The sequence below is a fragment of the Eptatretus burgeri genome, chromosome 8, assembly GCF_056783735.1.
Source record: "Eptatretus burgeri isolate ZD-2024b chromosome 8, Ebu_testis_v1, whole genome shotgun sequence".
Taxonomy (NCBI): Eukaryota; Metazoa; Chordata; class Myxini; order Myxiniformes; family Myxinidae; genus Eptatretus; species Eptatretus burgeri.
The window spans coordinates 84740291-84755588 of NC_140968.1; the positions used below are offsets into that span (position 1 = coordinate 84740291).

At 44.1% G+C, this 15298-nt stretch overlaps 1 protein-coding gene across 1 annotated transcript in view; it reads left to right on the forward strand.

Annotated features, from left to right (window-relative positions):
* Window positions 1-15298, forward strand: part of LOC147022196 (cartilage acidic protein 1-like) — a 211402-nt gene that overhangs the window by 2041 nt on the left and 194063 nt on the right. Inside the window, exons 2-3 of the mRNA XM_085890487.1 lie at window positions 2631-2852; window positions 15019-15155. Coding sequence (XP_085746613.1) covers window positions 2631-2852; window positions 15019-15155 — 359 coding nt within the window. The remainder of the gene's footprint in view (window positions 1-2630; window positions 2853-15018; window positions 15156-15298) is intronic.

A 15298-nucleotide genomic window follows, 5' to 3' on the forward strand; every position in this document is an offset into this window, starting at 1 on the left:
TGGGAGAGGGGGTTTGAGGCTTTTTTTGGGGGGGGGGGTTGAAAACAATGTTGGGAATAGGGGGTTGAGGACTTGAAGAAAGAAGGGGAGGGGAGGACAGAGAGTTGGGGAGGGGGCAGAGAGTGGACAGAGAGTTGGAAGGCAGATGTTGAAGATTTGGGGTTGGCATGGGGGTTGAGCACTTCAAGAAGAAAGGGGAATAGAACAGAGTCAGGGTGGTGGAGGGAGAGAGTTTGGAGAGGGGGTTGAGGCTGTGGGGCAGTCGTTGGGTATTTGAGGCCTTGTGGTGTGGGTTGGGGACTAGTATTTGGGGAGGGGGTTGAGGACTTTGTGTTGGGGATGGATTGATGACTTTGGGTGGGGATGAGGTTCGAATATTTGTAGAGGGGAGGGTATTTGAAGACCGGGTGGGTCAGGGTTTGAGGACTTGAGATGAGGGGAGCTTGAGGACTTTGGGTTAAAGACTTAGGGTTGGGGAGGGGGATGTCGAGGACTTGGAGTTGGGTGGAAAGGGGGGGGGTGAGTTGAGGACTTGAAATCACATTTTACAGAATTTCCATGGCTCCCTGCTTGTATAGATCATTATAACAAGAGCGAGAATTGCTTTGCAATACATGTTCCCTATAGATGTGATATTTTCTAAGTCCAAAAAGGGCATGACTCCATGAAAGATTGACGAAACGCCCTGAAATTTGAACTTTTTCTGCAACTTATCATAATAAAGCCATGTACCAACTTTCACTTGAATAAATGTTAAAAGGTATGGGAAATAGTCTGAAAAACCACAGGTGGTACAGACAGACGGAGAGCAAACCTATAGTCCCCTCTGGTGAAACTGAGAGAGGACTAATAAGAATAACAGCCGATACAACAGCGGGAGACATAAAGAGTCACATGAACACTACATCGGGCATTTGGGAAAAGATGTAAATGGAGAGCAGACTATTTCATGGCTCACAAAGTGGTTTAATCAATTTGGGCATTGTTAAAAAAACAAAAAGGCTAACATAAATGTCACCAATCAGTGTTGAAAACATCATTTTATAGTGGTAGAAGTTGCAATGGGAATGATGATCAATATCATGGAACTTTGGTATGTAAGAACAGACAGAGAAATACAATCCATTTCTCCAGACATAATATTGGTGGACGAGACCAATAGGGAGGCAAAGATTATCGACAGTACCAGCTGTCGTGAGAAAGAATGAGAAAAGTTCATGAAGTACCAAGATCTGAGGATATAAATATAAAAAAATTAATGAAAGTCATGGTGGAAGTATGACCAGTGATAATGAGAGTTTTATTGGCAGGGAAGAATATACATTAATTGTAGATTAATAAAATTGGCAAGAGCATCCGGCTAGATATTTGGAAAGTTGCCTTACTTAAAATAGTAAGAACATTTGAAATGTGCTGCAATCCCTAACCATTGGGAGTGGGTTTGAGCTGTATGCCATCACAGACTACCCCTTTGGGGATGTGTGGAAAAAGAATAACAGGTACTATTAACAATATTAACTCCAATCGTTTAATATAAAATCTAAGCTGAGAGATGAGCTCAACAACAGATGGAAACAACTCTACAGACTAAAAGAGGGTCAAACGGGGCCAGGCAGACCAAAACATTCAGACAGTAGCAGGAATAGAAGAAAAAATATGAGGTGCAGTGAGCTAGAGTAGATTAGGTGGGTATTGCAGATAGCATGTTGCACTCTTAATATAAAAGATTGGTAGGAAGAACATAGGCAGTTTCTATATAATTATTTTATTGAGTTGTGAAGAATTTCTCATTGCGAAGTACATAAATGAGACATCAAAATTAGCAGTAAATTAAAGCAATGTGCCACAAATCTTCATCATGATTGTTCATTATCTGGAAAGCATTGATGTACTTGTCTTTCATGAAATGCATGAAACATGTTTTATGACTCGGAGTCACTGTACAAAAAAACATGGTTTCAAAATAAATAGAACTGATGGGTCAAATATTTATCTTTACAATTTTTCCATCCCTTGGAAAAGTGTCATTTGCTGATTTTTATTTTATTTTATTTTTTTTTGGAACATATTTGTCCTGATGTTGGCAATTTTTTCATTTTTGCTGTGTTCCTATCTTCCTCTTTAGTGGAGTTTTTTTTTCCTTCTGAAAGTGAGTGTGAAAACGACTGTCCATGCTCTATCAAATCTATCATTATTATTTTTTCCTCTTGTGGATGGAGAATCAGTGTACATTTGGTGATGTTTAGGGCACAGACATTTTTTGTGTTTGTCTTCCTGGGACATTCAAAGTGTTATATGAGTGAAATACTCAATAATCCAAGACATACCAAAAGTCAAGAAAAATTAAATGTATATTTAATATAAATTATATCTTAATATATTTTTGTACAAATAGTCGAAACATATTTACAAAGAATAAAATGCTGACTGTATCTCGCTCATAAAACATTTTGAATGCCATCATACATTCAATGTGAAAAGTGTATTTTATTCTACTGAGATTTACAGTTCAAGTATCGAACTGAAAGCAGTGATGAAATAAATAAATAACAAGTTCATCACTTCCAAGTGTGACCCATCAAAATCAAGAAAACAATGCCTGCTTTAAAATGTCGATTCTTCTATATAAGACAAATTGTTCATTTTTCTTTTCAGCTACAATGAACCCAACTTGGTACTAAAGTACGATGCAAGCTTGCATCGTCTGGTGAATCTGGCAGTCGACCAGATAGATTCTCCGTACTATGCATTACGAGACGAGCATGGGAGTTCCATTGGTGTCGCCGCTTGTGACATTGATGGTGATGGCTGGGAAGAGATATATTTCCTCAACACCAACAATGCATTCTCAGGTAGCGTACCCGAAGTGCATTCGGTGTGAATTAATATGCTGCCAGTTCACGAGTGATGCGAATTCAGTAATGCATGATATTTTATATTAAAATCAATTGTTATTGGGAAATTGGTTGTACTATTTGTACTATCAAAGATTATCACTGATTTTCATATTATTTTTGCAAAGTTGTTTTACTGTCATTGAAACTATCAACGTGCTTCATGGCATTGAAGCACAAACGAGTTATCTCTGGCCGGCCAGGACTGATGTTCAACTGGAAGAGGCACAAATTTGGATCTTGTTAATGGTGCCAACGATAACTCACCGACTCTTCACCAGCTGTGTTTTTGTGACGTCAGGTCTGGTGTTGTCTAAAGTGTATGTCTTCATGTGTGCACATGATTTGTGTGAAAGCTCTTCCATAAGCTTTACATGCTGTTATTAAAAAATTGAGCTTTGGAAAATGGAAAATAAATTGAAAAACAACAAGCAAGTTAATCGCTATTAAACATTGGCTTTATCCACAATATTTTTTCGTTTGTTTCCCCCATTTCAAAAATATTCCATCAATTCTGGGAGTATTGAAAAAACAAACATATCTATGTCCAAACAGATCGAAATGAGAAAGATTAATATCCATACATGCCCACAGTAAAATATCTCACCAAAATGAATTATTTCCTCAATAGTGACAACTAAATTGCAAATGTAATTTTGACATGAAAATTGCAAAAGATCAAAAATATGGTCAAGATCTGAGATTAAGCAGGAAGAAAAAGCGATTCACATTGTCACGATTACGTGATTTTTCCAAAGCTGGGCAAATACGGGATAAAAATTATTTTCCATGAATGTGGATCAAGTTGAACTGCTGTGCTTTATTTTCATTTTTAAAACTCTTAAATGGCTTTTCTTCGACTTCCCAGGGTTCCTTCAATTCCTTGTGATGCATCTTTATTTCTCCTTTACAAAAATGCTGTTAAAATATGCATCAAAAGTGAAACTGCTGTTATGAGCACTGCTTTTGCAGCAAAGTCTGATTGTTTTTTTTAATATAGTCTGGTGTCGAGCCATGTTTAGTTCTTCACACTTGATAAATAAATTTATTTAGCACCAGCAAAGGTACCTGACGTTGCCAGTTTTACCATCAGGTGCATCTTTATTTTCCCAATTGAGTGGAAATTGTTTAAAGAAGAAATAAATCTAAATATTTTTTACAATCAAAATACAACACGTAGGGGTCTGGTTGCCTGCTTTTTTCCTGTGCAGCACAAGGCTGCAAGTGGCATCATTGGCTGAGGCTGAGGCTGTGACTGTGATACTCATGCAGTTACCCTGTAGATTGGAGCAGTAATTTGGAATTTGGACTGGATGCCAGGAGTAGCTCCCCTACTCTTCTCAGACACAGTGTCAGGTAAGGTCAGGTATGAGAGCATGCGCCAGAGCAGGGGGTCACTGCGTCCACTTTCCGCTGGTACTCCAGGGACCTCCATCTGGGCATCCCCCAAGCAAATGCCTGACACATCCCATCTCCTTGAGATGCCGATCAACCTGCAACAACCGAGAGGCACGTGGTCGGCCCATTGGCCTCCTCCACTCACGAGGATCCCTTGCTGAGAGAATCCGGTGAGCAGGATCAGCTCAAGGAAAACGAGCCAGATGCCCGTACAGCCGCAGCTGACGCTCATGGACTATACAGATAACAAATTTCATTTCAGTCTCTTTCAGCAACAGCTCGTTGGACACAAAGTCTGACCAGCGAAAACCAATGATTCTCCGAAGAGACCTGGTACCAAAGGAATTAAGTCTCCATCTTAGATCCCTGGGCAGAGTCCAAGTCTCGCATCCGAAGAGCAAGGCTGGAAGCACCATTGACCTGAAGACTAGAACTTTCATCCTCCTGCACAGATACCCACAGTGCCGCACCCCATGACCCAGTGAATCCATGACTCCCCAGGCCCAACCCAGACATCTTTTGACCTCTGGCTCACAGCCATTGGTGAGATGAATATCACTGCCAAGGTAAGTGAATCCCTCCGTGACCTCAACATCCTCACTACAAACAGGAACAGACAAGATGGCAGCATCCAGGATGTCATTGAAAGCCTGGATCTTAGTTTTGACCCAGAAAACCCATAATCCCAGTGGCTCTGACTCCTCATTCGGCATCTCATGGGCCCCCAAAAGGATATCCAGAGTCTCCGGAAATATGACTGCATCATCTGCGAAATCAAGGTCAGTGATCTTGACATTCCCAAATGACGCACCGCAGCTTGATCTCTCTGGCATCCTCCGCAGAATCCAGGCCATACAAGCACTGAGAAGTGTTGGGGCCAGTGCACACCCTTGATGAACTCCAGTAACAACTGGAAATAAGTCAGAGATGGCATTACGACATCTCACAGTACTCTCAGTACCAGAGTATAGTTCATACATCAGACTGATCATGTTTGGTGGAACCCCACGAAGACCAAGAATTCTCCAGAGGGCATCCCAATTCACTGAATCAAACGCTTTGCAGAGATCAAGACAGGCTGCAAGCAGCTCCCCTGCCGAAACTCTCATCTGCGTTTGGTGAGGACCTGAAGGGCAAGGATACGGTCAATCGTTGACCTCTTTGGTGAATAGTCTGACTGCTCTGGGTGCTGGTGCTCAAGCAGATGGTGGTGAACCCTATCAAGAATTATCTGAGCAAAGAACTTGCCCAGCACTGCGAGCAGCGGCACCCCTCGGTCGTTGTTGCAGTATTGGCGATCACTCTTCCCTTTTCCAGAGAGGGACAACAATACCTCTCTTCCATTTAGGCCTAAGTCACATTTGCCACGGCGGCCGTGGGGTCTCCAAAATCTACGGCCACTAGCAATTATACGGCAGCCGCAGTATTTCCACGGTCACACAATGGAGCAGTCACATATGTTTTTATTTTTCGGGTAGCCGCACGGGGTATTTATAAATTGTGGAGACCGAAAACGTGGGGGTGCCGTACGGTCTTTGATTTGATGTCGCACGGTGACCTTAGGGCGTTCCTGCAGCGGCCATATAATTTTCAAGGCAGACGCAAGGTGCCCGCAAGGCGACCACAAGGCGATCGCAGGGACGCCCTAAGACGAACGTGCGGCCAGACGGACGGTAACGAGTGGGTTATTTTTTTTCTTTTTTTCTTTTTTTTTTACCAGTTCTTTTGTTTCGGCTTGTCGAATTGCTACGGCGAATGTAGAAATGAAAGAAGTTATAACTCCGCGCTATAATTCCACGGCGACCCTACGGCCTGTAAAATATAGCCATACGGCGTAGGGCCACCCTGAGGCCACCTCAGAAACTCTGTGGCCGCCGCACGTTTCTGTCAATTCAGAGGGCGTACGGCCGCCGTATCCTTGCCATAGAGCAAATGTGACTTAGGCCTTAGTTGGGATGATGCATATGTTCCAGGCAGAGCACAGAACTGAATGCAACGACATGAGTACAGCATTTCCACTTGCCTTGAGAAGTCCAGCATGGATGCCACATCTCCCAGGAGCTTCACCCCATTTCAACTGGTTCAGCACCACCTGTGTTTCCACAAACAAAGGTAGATCACAGTTGATTGGAGGGTCAGCAATAGGATAGTAACATGCCTGGCATCTAACTCAACAACTGGTGGATCAGCCTGGTACTGCCGCTCAAAGGAACCGGCCCAGCGGGCCTTCACTTCAGACTCCTCTGTCAAGAGCCTACCACCCTCTGCTCTAACTGCAGTACACTGAGGGATGGGCTTGGAGGAGTGCAATGGGTGAATTCCCCTGTAAGCAGGATGAGAATCACTTGACCACAGGTGATGCTCTCTCCCCTCACAGATTCCTCGCACATCGGCCTCCCTGTCCACCCGAAGTGCATGTACAGTTTTACGCATCAACTTCGTGAAAAGCTCAGCTCTGCAATTAAGCCTGGCCCTGTGACTCTGGTCAATGGTATCCAGTGTCCTTTGAAAGGCAAAATTCTTCTTTGCATTTTGGTGAGTTCCAAGACATTCATTGGCAACATCAAGGATGGTGGGCTGGAAGGCACTCCACAACTCTTCATGATTCCTCAAAGCACTCAGACCCCCCCCCTCATATCCCCACTTATCCTGTTGGCAAACTCCTCAGACACCCTATCATCCTTGAGCTGCCAACATCCAGGCTAGGTTGGGATGGTACCATTCTCCCGGATTTAAGCTGATACTTTACAGTTGCTACACGTCCAGAGACAAACACTTGATGGGAATACTGTTCATATAATGTGTCCGGATGGTGGTTATGGATAACAACTGTCCAGACACTTCCGTTGACAAAAACCATCCAGACACGTCCAGAGATAACCACCTTCTGAACACGTCCAGAGATAAATGCCGCCTGGACACGTACAGAGAAAAACACCACTGGGATACATCCAGAACAAACACCATGCGGACACGTCCAGAGAAAAACACTGTCCGGAAATAAACACCGGTGGAACAAGTCCGGAGATAAACACCATCCAGACACTTCCAGAGATAACCACCATCCAGACACTTATTGAGATAACTGTCATCCTGACACATTCAGAGATAACCGCCATCCGGACACGTCTGGAGACAACCACCGTCTGGACACGTCTGGAGATATCCACCATCCGAACACATCCGGAGATAACCACCATCCGAACATATCCAGAGATAACCACTGTACTGCAATGTCCGGAGATGAAGTGTTTTACAGTGGCCAGAGTGCAAATCCCACCACCAACCTCCTAGAAATGGGTAACCTAACTGCATGAGGATGTCCACAGACACCGTTTGGCACCAGATATGGATGGGCTGGTTGGCACTATGGTTGGCTCACTGGAAACCCTCCACCCTTTGGGTGTTTTTGTTTTTAATCCTGCTGGGTGTCTATGTCCATACACACTCCTCATCACGAAACCTGGTGAGGGGAGGGACGGGCAGGTCGGTTTAGTCACCGATAACTCGACCATGAAACAGGTTACTGCAGATTTGCATGGTTCCTGTAGCAAGTCACAGATATGATCTGACATGACCTGGCAATGGACCTGACAATAAAAGGTATCTCCAGCCACAAAAAAGTTCCATGTGTTCATCCAAAAGCCCACTATTTGTCAATTTCCTAACTCAAATTTACTTACCTCTATTAATTTATCCAAATTTTAGTTGTCTTTGCAAATGCTTCCCTGCCTTTATATATTGTTGTGGTTACCAAATTCGCAAACCACCATTCAGGTCCCTTAGGTGAGGTATCTCGGTAAGTGCATGTGTAGTTAGGCCCAAACCCGTTGTCTAGTGGGAATACATGTCATTTATACGTGCTGCGACTCTTCAGGATAGCCGTTTTTCTTTTACTATCTTTATTTTGGACCACCCGCCATGATTACCACCACAACCACAACATCAACCACCAACCACAACGCCGCTTCACCACAACCGCCACGACCTTCACGTCACACCTCGCAACCGTAGCATCGCCACCGTTCTTGCCCCGCTGTGGGTACCGGTGTTGGACTCGTGCAGGGCGCACGTTGAACAGCGTGTACAAAATCACGGATTTTGTGCTTCAAAAACGGATCAAAAACGACACACGCCCACTTTTTGCCGTCCAATCGGTGAGCGAGGGGCGATTTGGCCCCGCCTCCAGAACGATCGATATATGCAAATTTGTGGATCAAAAAGCCTTCACGCCCACTTTTTCTCGGGCCAATGGGGAGCGAGGTGAAAGGTCGAAGGGAGGGGGTCAAAGGCGAAGCTACGGGGGGATAAAAGGACGGTGTTCGTCAGTCAGAGGAGTGTGGAAGTCTGGAGCCCGAAGCCTGCAGTAGCTGGAGAAGCTGAAGAGAGTCGAACGAGGAGAGCCCAAAGAAGAGTCCAGGGTGGAGAGTCCAGAGGCGGAGAGGCGGCAGCGGCGAAGGCAGACGAGGGGGTGCTCGCGTCGGTGCCGGGAGCTGCACGCCCGAGGGAGGCCGGCAGCGCGACCTGGCCGAGGTGGAGACGCACACCAGGGATAATAAAGATCCTCTATACCCCGAGCATCAGCAACCCCCTCCTGTTTCCCCCGCGCTGAGATAGTGCGACCAAGGGGGCCCCGTTCCCACCCCCTACCAGACACCGTCCACGAGGCCCGCGGGTTGCGGCGCCATCGCCGCTCCGCGTCTCATCACCAGACGGGTAGGCGCGACCCGGTCTCGGCCTCAGGCCCGCCTCATCCTTGAGGGTATTTCTTTTCCTTGGTTTTGGGTATGTGTTGTCGGCGCCGTCTGTGAAGTAGAATTGTATAAGTGTTGCCGTGTGCTCGGTAGTCGGTATTAGCTCTGCACTGTGTTTTCACTTTTATATTTGCTTTTTGTGTAAATGGAATTGTTTTCTTTTTTTTGTGTGCATTTGGTGGAATTGTATTTGTGTGCTTCCCGTGTGCCGCGAATAAATGTGCTTTATTGTTGAACTGTTCTCCCGCTTCGCTTCGTCTTTTCCTCCATTGAATCCTCATCTTGCTTCACGTAAAGGGTTGGTAGTGGGCTGAGTACGCCCGATAATTAATCGTACCGTCGAGGTCGACGATAACACCGCTCGGTTATTCTGATAGTACGGAACGGGTCGCTTAAGTGGCCCGTGTCCGAAGTCGACCTGCGGCGAGGTGCGATCGCCCGGTCTACCCTCCGCGTGGGTACTTAGGTAGGTCGAATTTGGCGAGCAACCCTATCCCACGCGGGGGCTGCTTGGCTCTATCGCGGTGAGACCGAAAGGTCCACCCGTGACTGGTTCCCGGCGTTAGTCCGAGAGGGTCACGACTGGATTGTCCGTCCGGTGGGCGACGTGCCGCGATTCGAGTTACGTGGCCGTCAGCACGCCGGCGGGCGCGAAGACCGCAACAATATGTAGAAAACTCTTTTCAATACTTCCATGTGATGACCAACTACCATCTCATGTCAAATGAGAAAACGTGTTGCTGGTGAAGGCCAGTGTCGATCTGTATCAGCTGCCTGGTGGAACAATGGACGGAATGAACATGAGGTTGTTTGAGAAATGATAACCATCATAGGAAGTAAGTAGAAGCCAACTTTTTGGGCATTAACTCTTCAGTGCAGGAAAAGAGAAATCCTCAAAAAGAGTTCTTTTGCTCTGATGAAGGGCCACTACCCAAAACGTCCGCTTCTCCCTGTTTCCCCTGGTGATAGCATACCTCAATCGGCGTCTTGTTTATTTCATCCTTTATAAAAACAGAAAGCTTCCCCGCTGCTGAAACAATCTTCTTCATTCACACAGGCAGCCAAATTGAGTCAGCCTGGGCAGCAATGCTTAATGACACACAGTGCACAGACCCAAATGGAATTGGGAACAATGAACAGCAACAACAACGAGAACAGCCGTGTTGAGGGTCTACAGTCCAATACTGAAAAACATTAATGGAAATTCACCAGCTTGCATGATGAGCCTGCTGAAGGAAAACGTTGAAGATATAAATCTAATTATCCAATGGAGAGTAGTGCATATTTTATGGTGCTTTGAAAATGAGTATGAAAAAGGCCAGAAAGGAATGTAAATGCACCGTGTGTTTATCTCCCGAGGGGTCAAGGCTTCCTTGTTTATCCCGGTACTGCTTTCAGATCACAGCAGTCGGGTGCCATGTGTACCGACCAGTGATAAAGTGCTACTGTCACGTTACTCATATGCATGTACTCGTCAGCTTCGAGTAGTCCATCATCTGGACAGAGCGGTAATTTCCTCTGGATTTTGTTCACTTTCCCTGGGCAGACAAGATTTTGCAATGATGCGGCAATTACGTCACAATGGTTTTTATGTCGAAATGAACAGATTGGAGAACTGACACAACCATAAATAAATAGAATGCATTAAATATTTATGGCCCTTGTGGCAAAAACGTCTCGGCTTTGCCAAATTGCTGATTTTGGAGACCTCCACGAGGCTGTGCTAATGAGATGACTGCTCTCATAAGAAGGCTTGTTATTGTTAACTTTGATGATTAGTGACACGGAATGCGCATGCACGCAGTGTGAATTTTGAATCTGTAAGGAGTTAGGTGGCCTATCAATGACATTGGGTGAACCTTGATAATGGATCGTTAGCATACCCACCAGTGCACAAATGTGTGTGAGCACGGATTCAAAATTGACATTGTGCTTGAAATCTGGCCGACTATGCACTACACACCAAGCTGGTAACACTGTCCTTTGTATGCGATCTCATGATCCTGGCTCGTCCAGGATAGTTTGTGAACCTCCCAGACCCTAAAGTAATTTATCGGACAATCCAGGGAAACCTAAGACTGTTGTTACCTATACCAATGAAGGTGGGCGGAGGTTGTGTTCACCCCTGTCGTCTGTCTGTCTGTCTTTGTGAGCAGGATATCTCAAAAAGTAACGGATGGATTCAGACACGAAATTTGGTGGACACGTTTACACAAAAATTTGTGATTTTGGTGAAGAACCAGATCCAGTCATTTTTTTGTAATTGATTCTTTCCTGTTGAACGATAGGGCCAAAAATTATATACCTGTATAGCACAATATCTCAAACAGTTATGAGCGGATTTTGATGAAACTTGGTGGACAGGTTGGGTGTGTGACGAGGCCAAATTGATTCAATGTTAATGAATATCTGGATACGAGAATTTTTATATTTTTTAAAAGTAATTCTTCACCATTGAGAAATGGAGCCAAAAATGATGTAAAGCATGACATTTCAAAAAGTTGTGGACGGTTTGGGACCAAATTTGGCGCATGAGTTGAGTAGGTGACCAGAACAAGCCGATTAGATTTTGGTGAAGGTCCGGATCCAGATCCTGCCTATAAGTGGGAAACCAAACGTAAACTATTCAGACTGGCAGAGGTATGCACTCTACCGAGTTCTGTTCTAGTTAAGTATGTATCCTGTGCCATACTTGCTTATTACCCAATCAAGCTGTACGGCATATGGAACTTCTAACGAATCAAGTCGTATGGCATATGGAGTTTGTCTTCGCTTTTGTTGGTCTTGTGCCCGTCTGATTTCTTTCCATGTAACTCTTTAATTTCCTTCTCCATTGCGCATCACCGTGTCTCTCTTGGCCACCAAACCCTTCTCTTACCATAAGGTGCCCAGCATATTTCACTTTTTGGGTATGTTTTCATCCTCCAAGTGTAACACAGCCTCGATCCATAGATCTCCACCTCCTAGTTTTGATTTATTTTACGATGTTTATCCTCCCTGTTGGTCTTTCCACTTCCTTCTTACTCTAGCCATGTCTGCCTAAAAGATTCTGCAGGATTTTATTTCAGCTGATGTTGATGGAAGACTCCAGTTTGTTTCTTATTCCTTTTGGTGATTTTTTTTTTTGAAGATTCATATTTAAATAGTTGGGCTGACTTCATGTTAATGTCAAGGATCCTCCTTTTCGTTTTGCACTTCTTGGATTTCCAAGTTGTCCATGTCATGAATGCAGCCCTCACTTTCTATATCCCTCATAGTACATCTGCCTCTCCGCCTCCTATTGTATTAACCATGGATCTCAAGTTTGTGAACTTTTGAACCCCTGAAATGGGTGGACTGTTGCCCATGATGTTTTTGTTGCATGTGGCATGGATGTTCAATGTTTTTGTCTCGGCGATGTTTAATTTTAGTTCTGCTTGGAATGCATAACCCTGTAGCTTTTTTACTTTTTTTCTGCATCCCCACCTTGCAAAGACTGTAAAATCAGGCAGATGCAACCTTGATGTTCATATTGGTTTCTCCATGGTATCCTGTTCCTTGTCTGCTCATTTTTCTTTCTCAACACCCAGTCAAGCACCAGTAAATATAACAACGTAGTGGGGAGAACATGCAACCTTGTCTAACCCTGGTAATAACCTCAAATCTGGTGACAATACACTGTTGAAAATTACACTGCATTGTATCCATGGAGTGCTCCTTACCATCCATACAGTCTCATTATCTTCCACATTGCCTCTCTGTGCACACTGTCGAACGTCCTTTCAAAATCGATGAATGCTAAGTAAAGGCGTGCATTCTATTCACCGCATTGCTCTATTACTATTCTTGGAGTGAAGTACCATACCAAATTTCAATAAATGTGTAATTTAACGTCGTATTAATTGGTGTGTGTCTTCATCTTACATGGTGTTGTTATTTTTAATCGTAAAGAGAGCATGCATGCACTTTGATGGTTTGTACATTCTGTTCATCTGTCACCAGCTCAGGTACTCTGTCTGCACCAGAATGGACCTTATAGTTGGATTCTTCTCCACCAAGGATTGAACTCAGGACGAGACAGCTTAGAGGCCACGATATTACCAATAGAGGGGGTGACAGGATGGCCTAGAGGTGTGCACACTCACTTCTGAGCTGTCTCGCCTGGGTTTGAATCCCGATACAGCTATAAACTGCCATCCTGGTGTTGCACAGGTATGGTGATTCATCAATGTGTGTTCCGTCCTTTGGATGGGTGTAAAATGGATGTCCTGACTGCCAGCATTTGTTGGTGCACATTAAAGATCCCATGGTGTCCTTCATGAAGAGTAGGTGAGCTATTGTTGGCACCATGAACAAATTCCAAATTCCTGCCCTAACTATCAGAGGTCACTGCATCACTGGCACAGTCAATGATGCTACCCCGCAGCCTTGTGCTGCATACAAACGAAGAACCAATAGAGAAAAATTGTTTTGTTCTACCAGTACCAAGCGGCTTCAGTTTAATTAATGCATAGCATGTTGTTTTGCACCGCAAGGCCAAAATCAAGGTTGGTGTAATAAAATTGTTTCATCTCAGATGTTGTATGTATGAACTTATTCCTGGATCTCCTTTGTTTCCATTGATTTCCTGGCAAAATCAGTTTAATACCATGCTTGAGAATCTTCACAGTGCATGGGCTAATGAAATCTGCCTTTCATCAGTCCTGAGGTCAAGAGCTCGAATCATTGACAGAATGCTTGATCTACTCTGCACTCGCTCCTCCCAATCCATCACTGACCTTCTCCAACTCAAACCATTATCTGTCAATTACTTCAAATACATTTAATGAAATGGGAAACCCACCATTGATATGAAAGCAAGTGAAGCTAAAATATTTTTGTGTCAGAGATTATCTTCCGCCTTTGAAGACCAAAAGACCCTGTGTACCTAATCATTCCTCATGTGTAACTTTATTTGATGGTGAATAATGATTTTTTTTCAACTACTACTACTACTACTTATTTAATAGGCCAAATTTATCTCTCCTTTCGGAGCTGGAAAAGAGGGAAATTTGGCCCAAGTCTTTCACAAACTGGCTGGCCAGGCCTGACCTTCAAATGGAGCTAATTTGGGCAAGAATTTGCAATTTGTTCAGGGTGCCAGCGAAAACTCACCTACTCGTCACAAATGAAATTATGGAATTTTTCACATCCATAAACTGATGCTAGCAGATTGGACACCCAGTTTAACATACATCACAGGACTGCACACCTTATAATCCAGAAAACACCATTCCACCAATACGTATCAGAAGGGAGAGAATGCAACTCGCACTTTAGAAAGCTCCAAAAGTAAGTGCTCTTTCTTTCTACCTGTGCACCATCCCGTTAGTTGATGATGTTTATGATTACACCTCCATAATTGCCAAAAGCTATGAGTTTGATTAATTTATTCAGAGGAAATGTTGTGCCAGATATCTTTTTAGCTCGGACATGGTCTCCGGTAACAGAAAAGTCTTAATATTAAGTTTTTACCAGAAGTAGAAAGTTCAATGTGAAATGCTAATACCTGAAAATCTGTTGCATCTCCTGTGCTATTGGAACATGGTGACATTGAAGGAAGAGTTGTTTCAGTTGAATTAATTAGCAGCAAGTTTTAAAACTTTTTTTTCACCTGGAAACACCTTCAACCATCCTCATTTTTAGTGTTGGGCACGATTTTGGCGAAGCCATTGATCTGACAGTCCAAAGATCATGGCTTCAAACTGCTTTTGAGTCGGTTGCTACAAATATTTTCCAAAGGTGGAAAAGCCAAATGAAGTACACTTACATCAACGAATTCAGTGTATCAGACATTGATCATGACAACTAACTCCCCCTATGCCCTCCCATCCTCATAACAACCTTTTTTATTTTCCAAAGTGTAATATCCACACGGTCTCCTTCTGCCACCACACTGTGATGCCTTGCTTCTGATGGCACATGTAAGAACTCACCTTTCCTGTATGTTTCAGGCATGGCCAGCTATGCCGACAAGCTCTTTAAATACCGAAATGGGCGCTGGGAGGACATACTGAGTGACGATGTGAACGTGCGGAGAGGGGTGACGTCTTGGTTTGCCGGTCGCTCTGTGGCTTGCATCGACAGGAAGGTAAAGGAACTGCACAGAATGTGAATTAATTCATCACTTGTTTCCATCCGTCTTTTTGTATGAACAGACCGAGATAAGGCTGCAATTCACTGGTTGGTGGGGGAATAGAATACATTGCATTCCAAATGAACTTTAATGTTTGC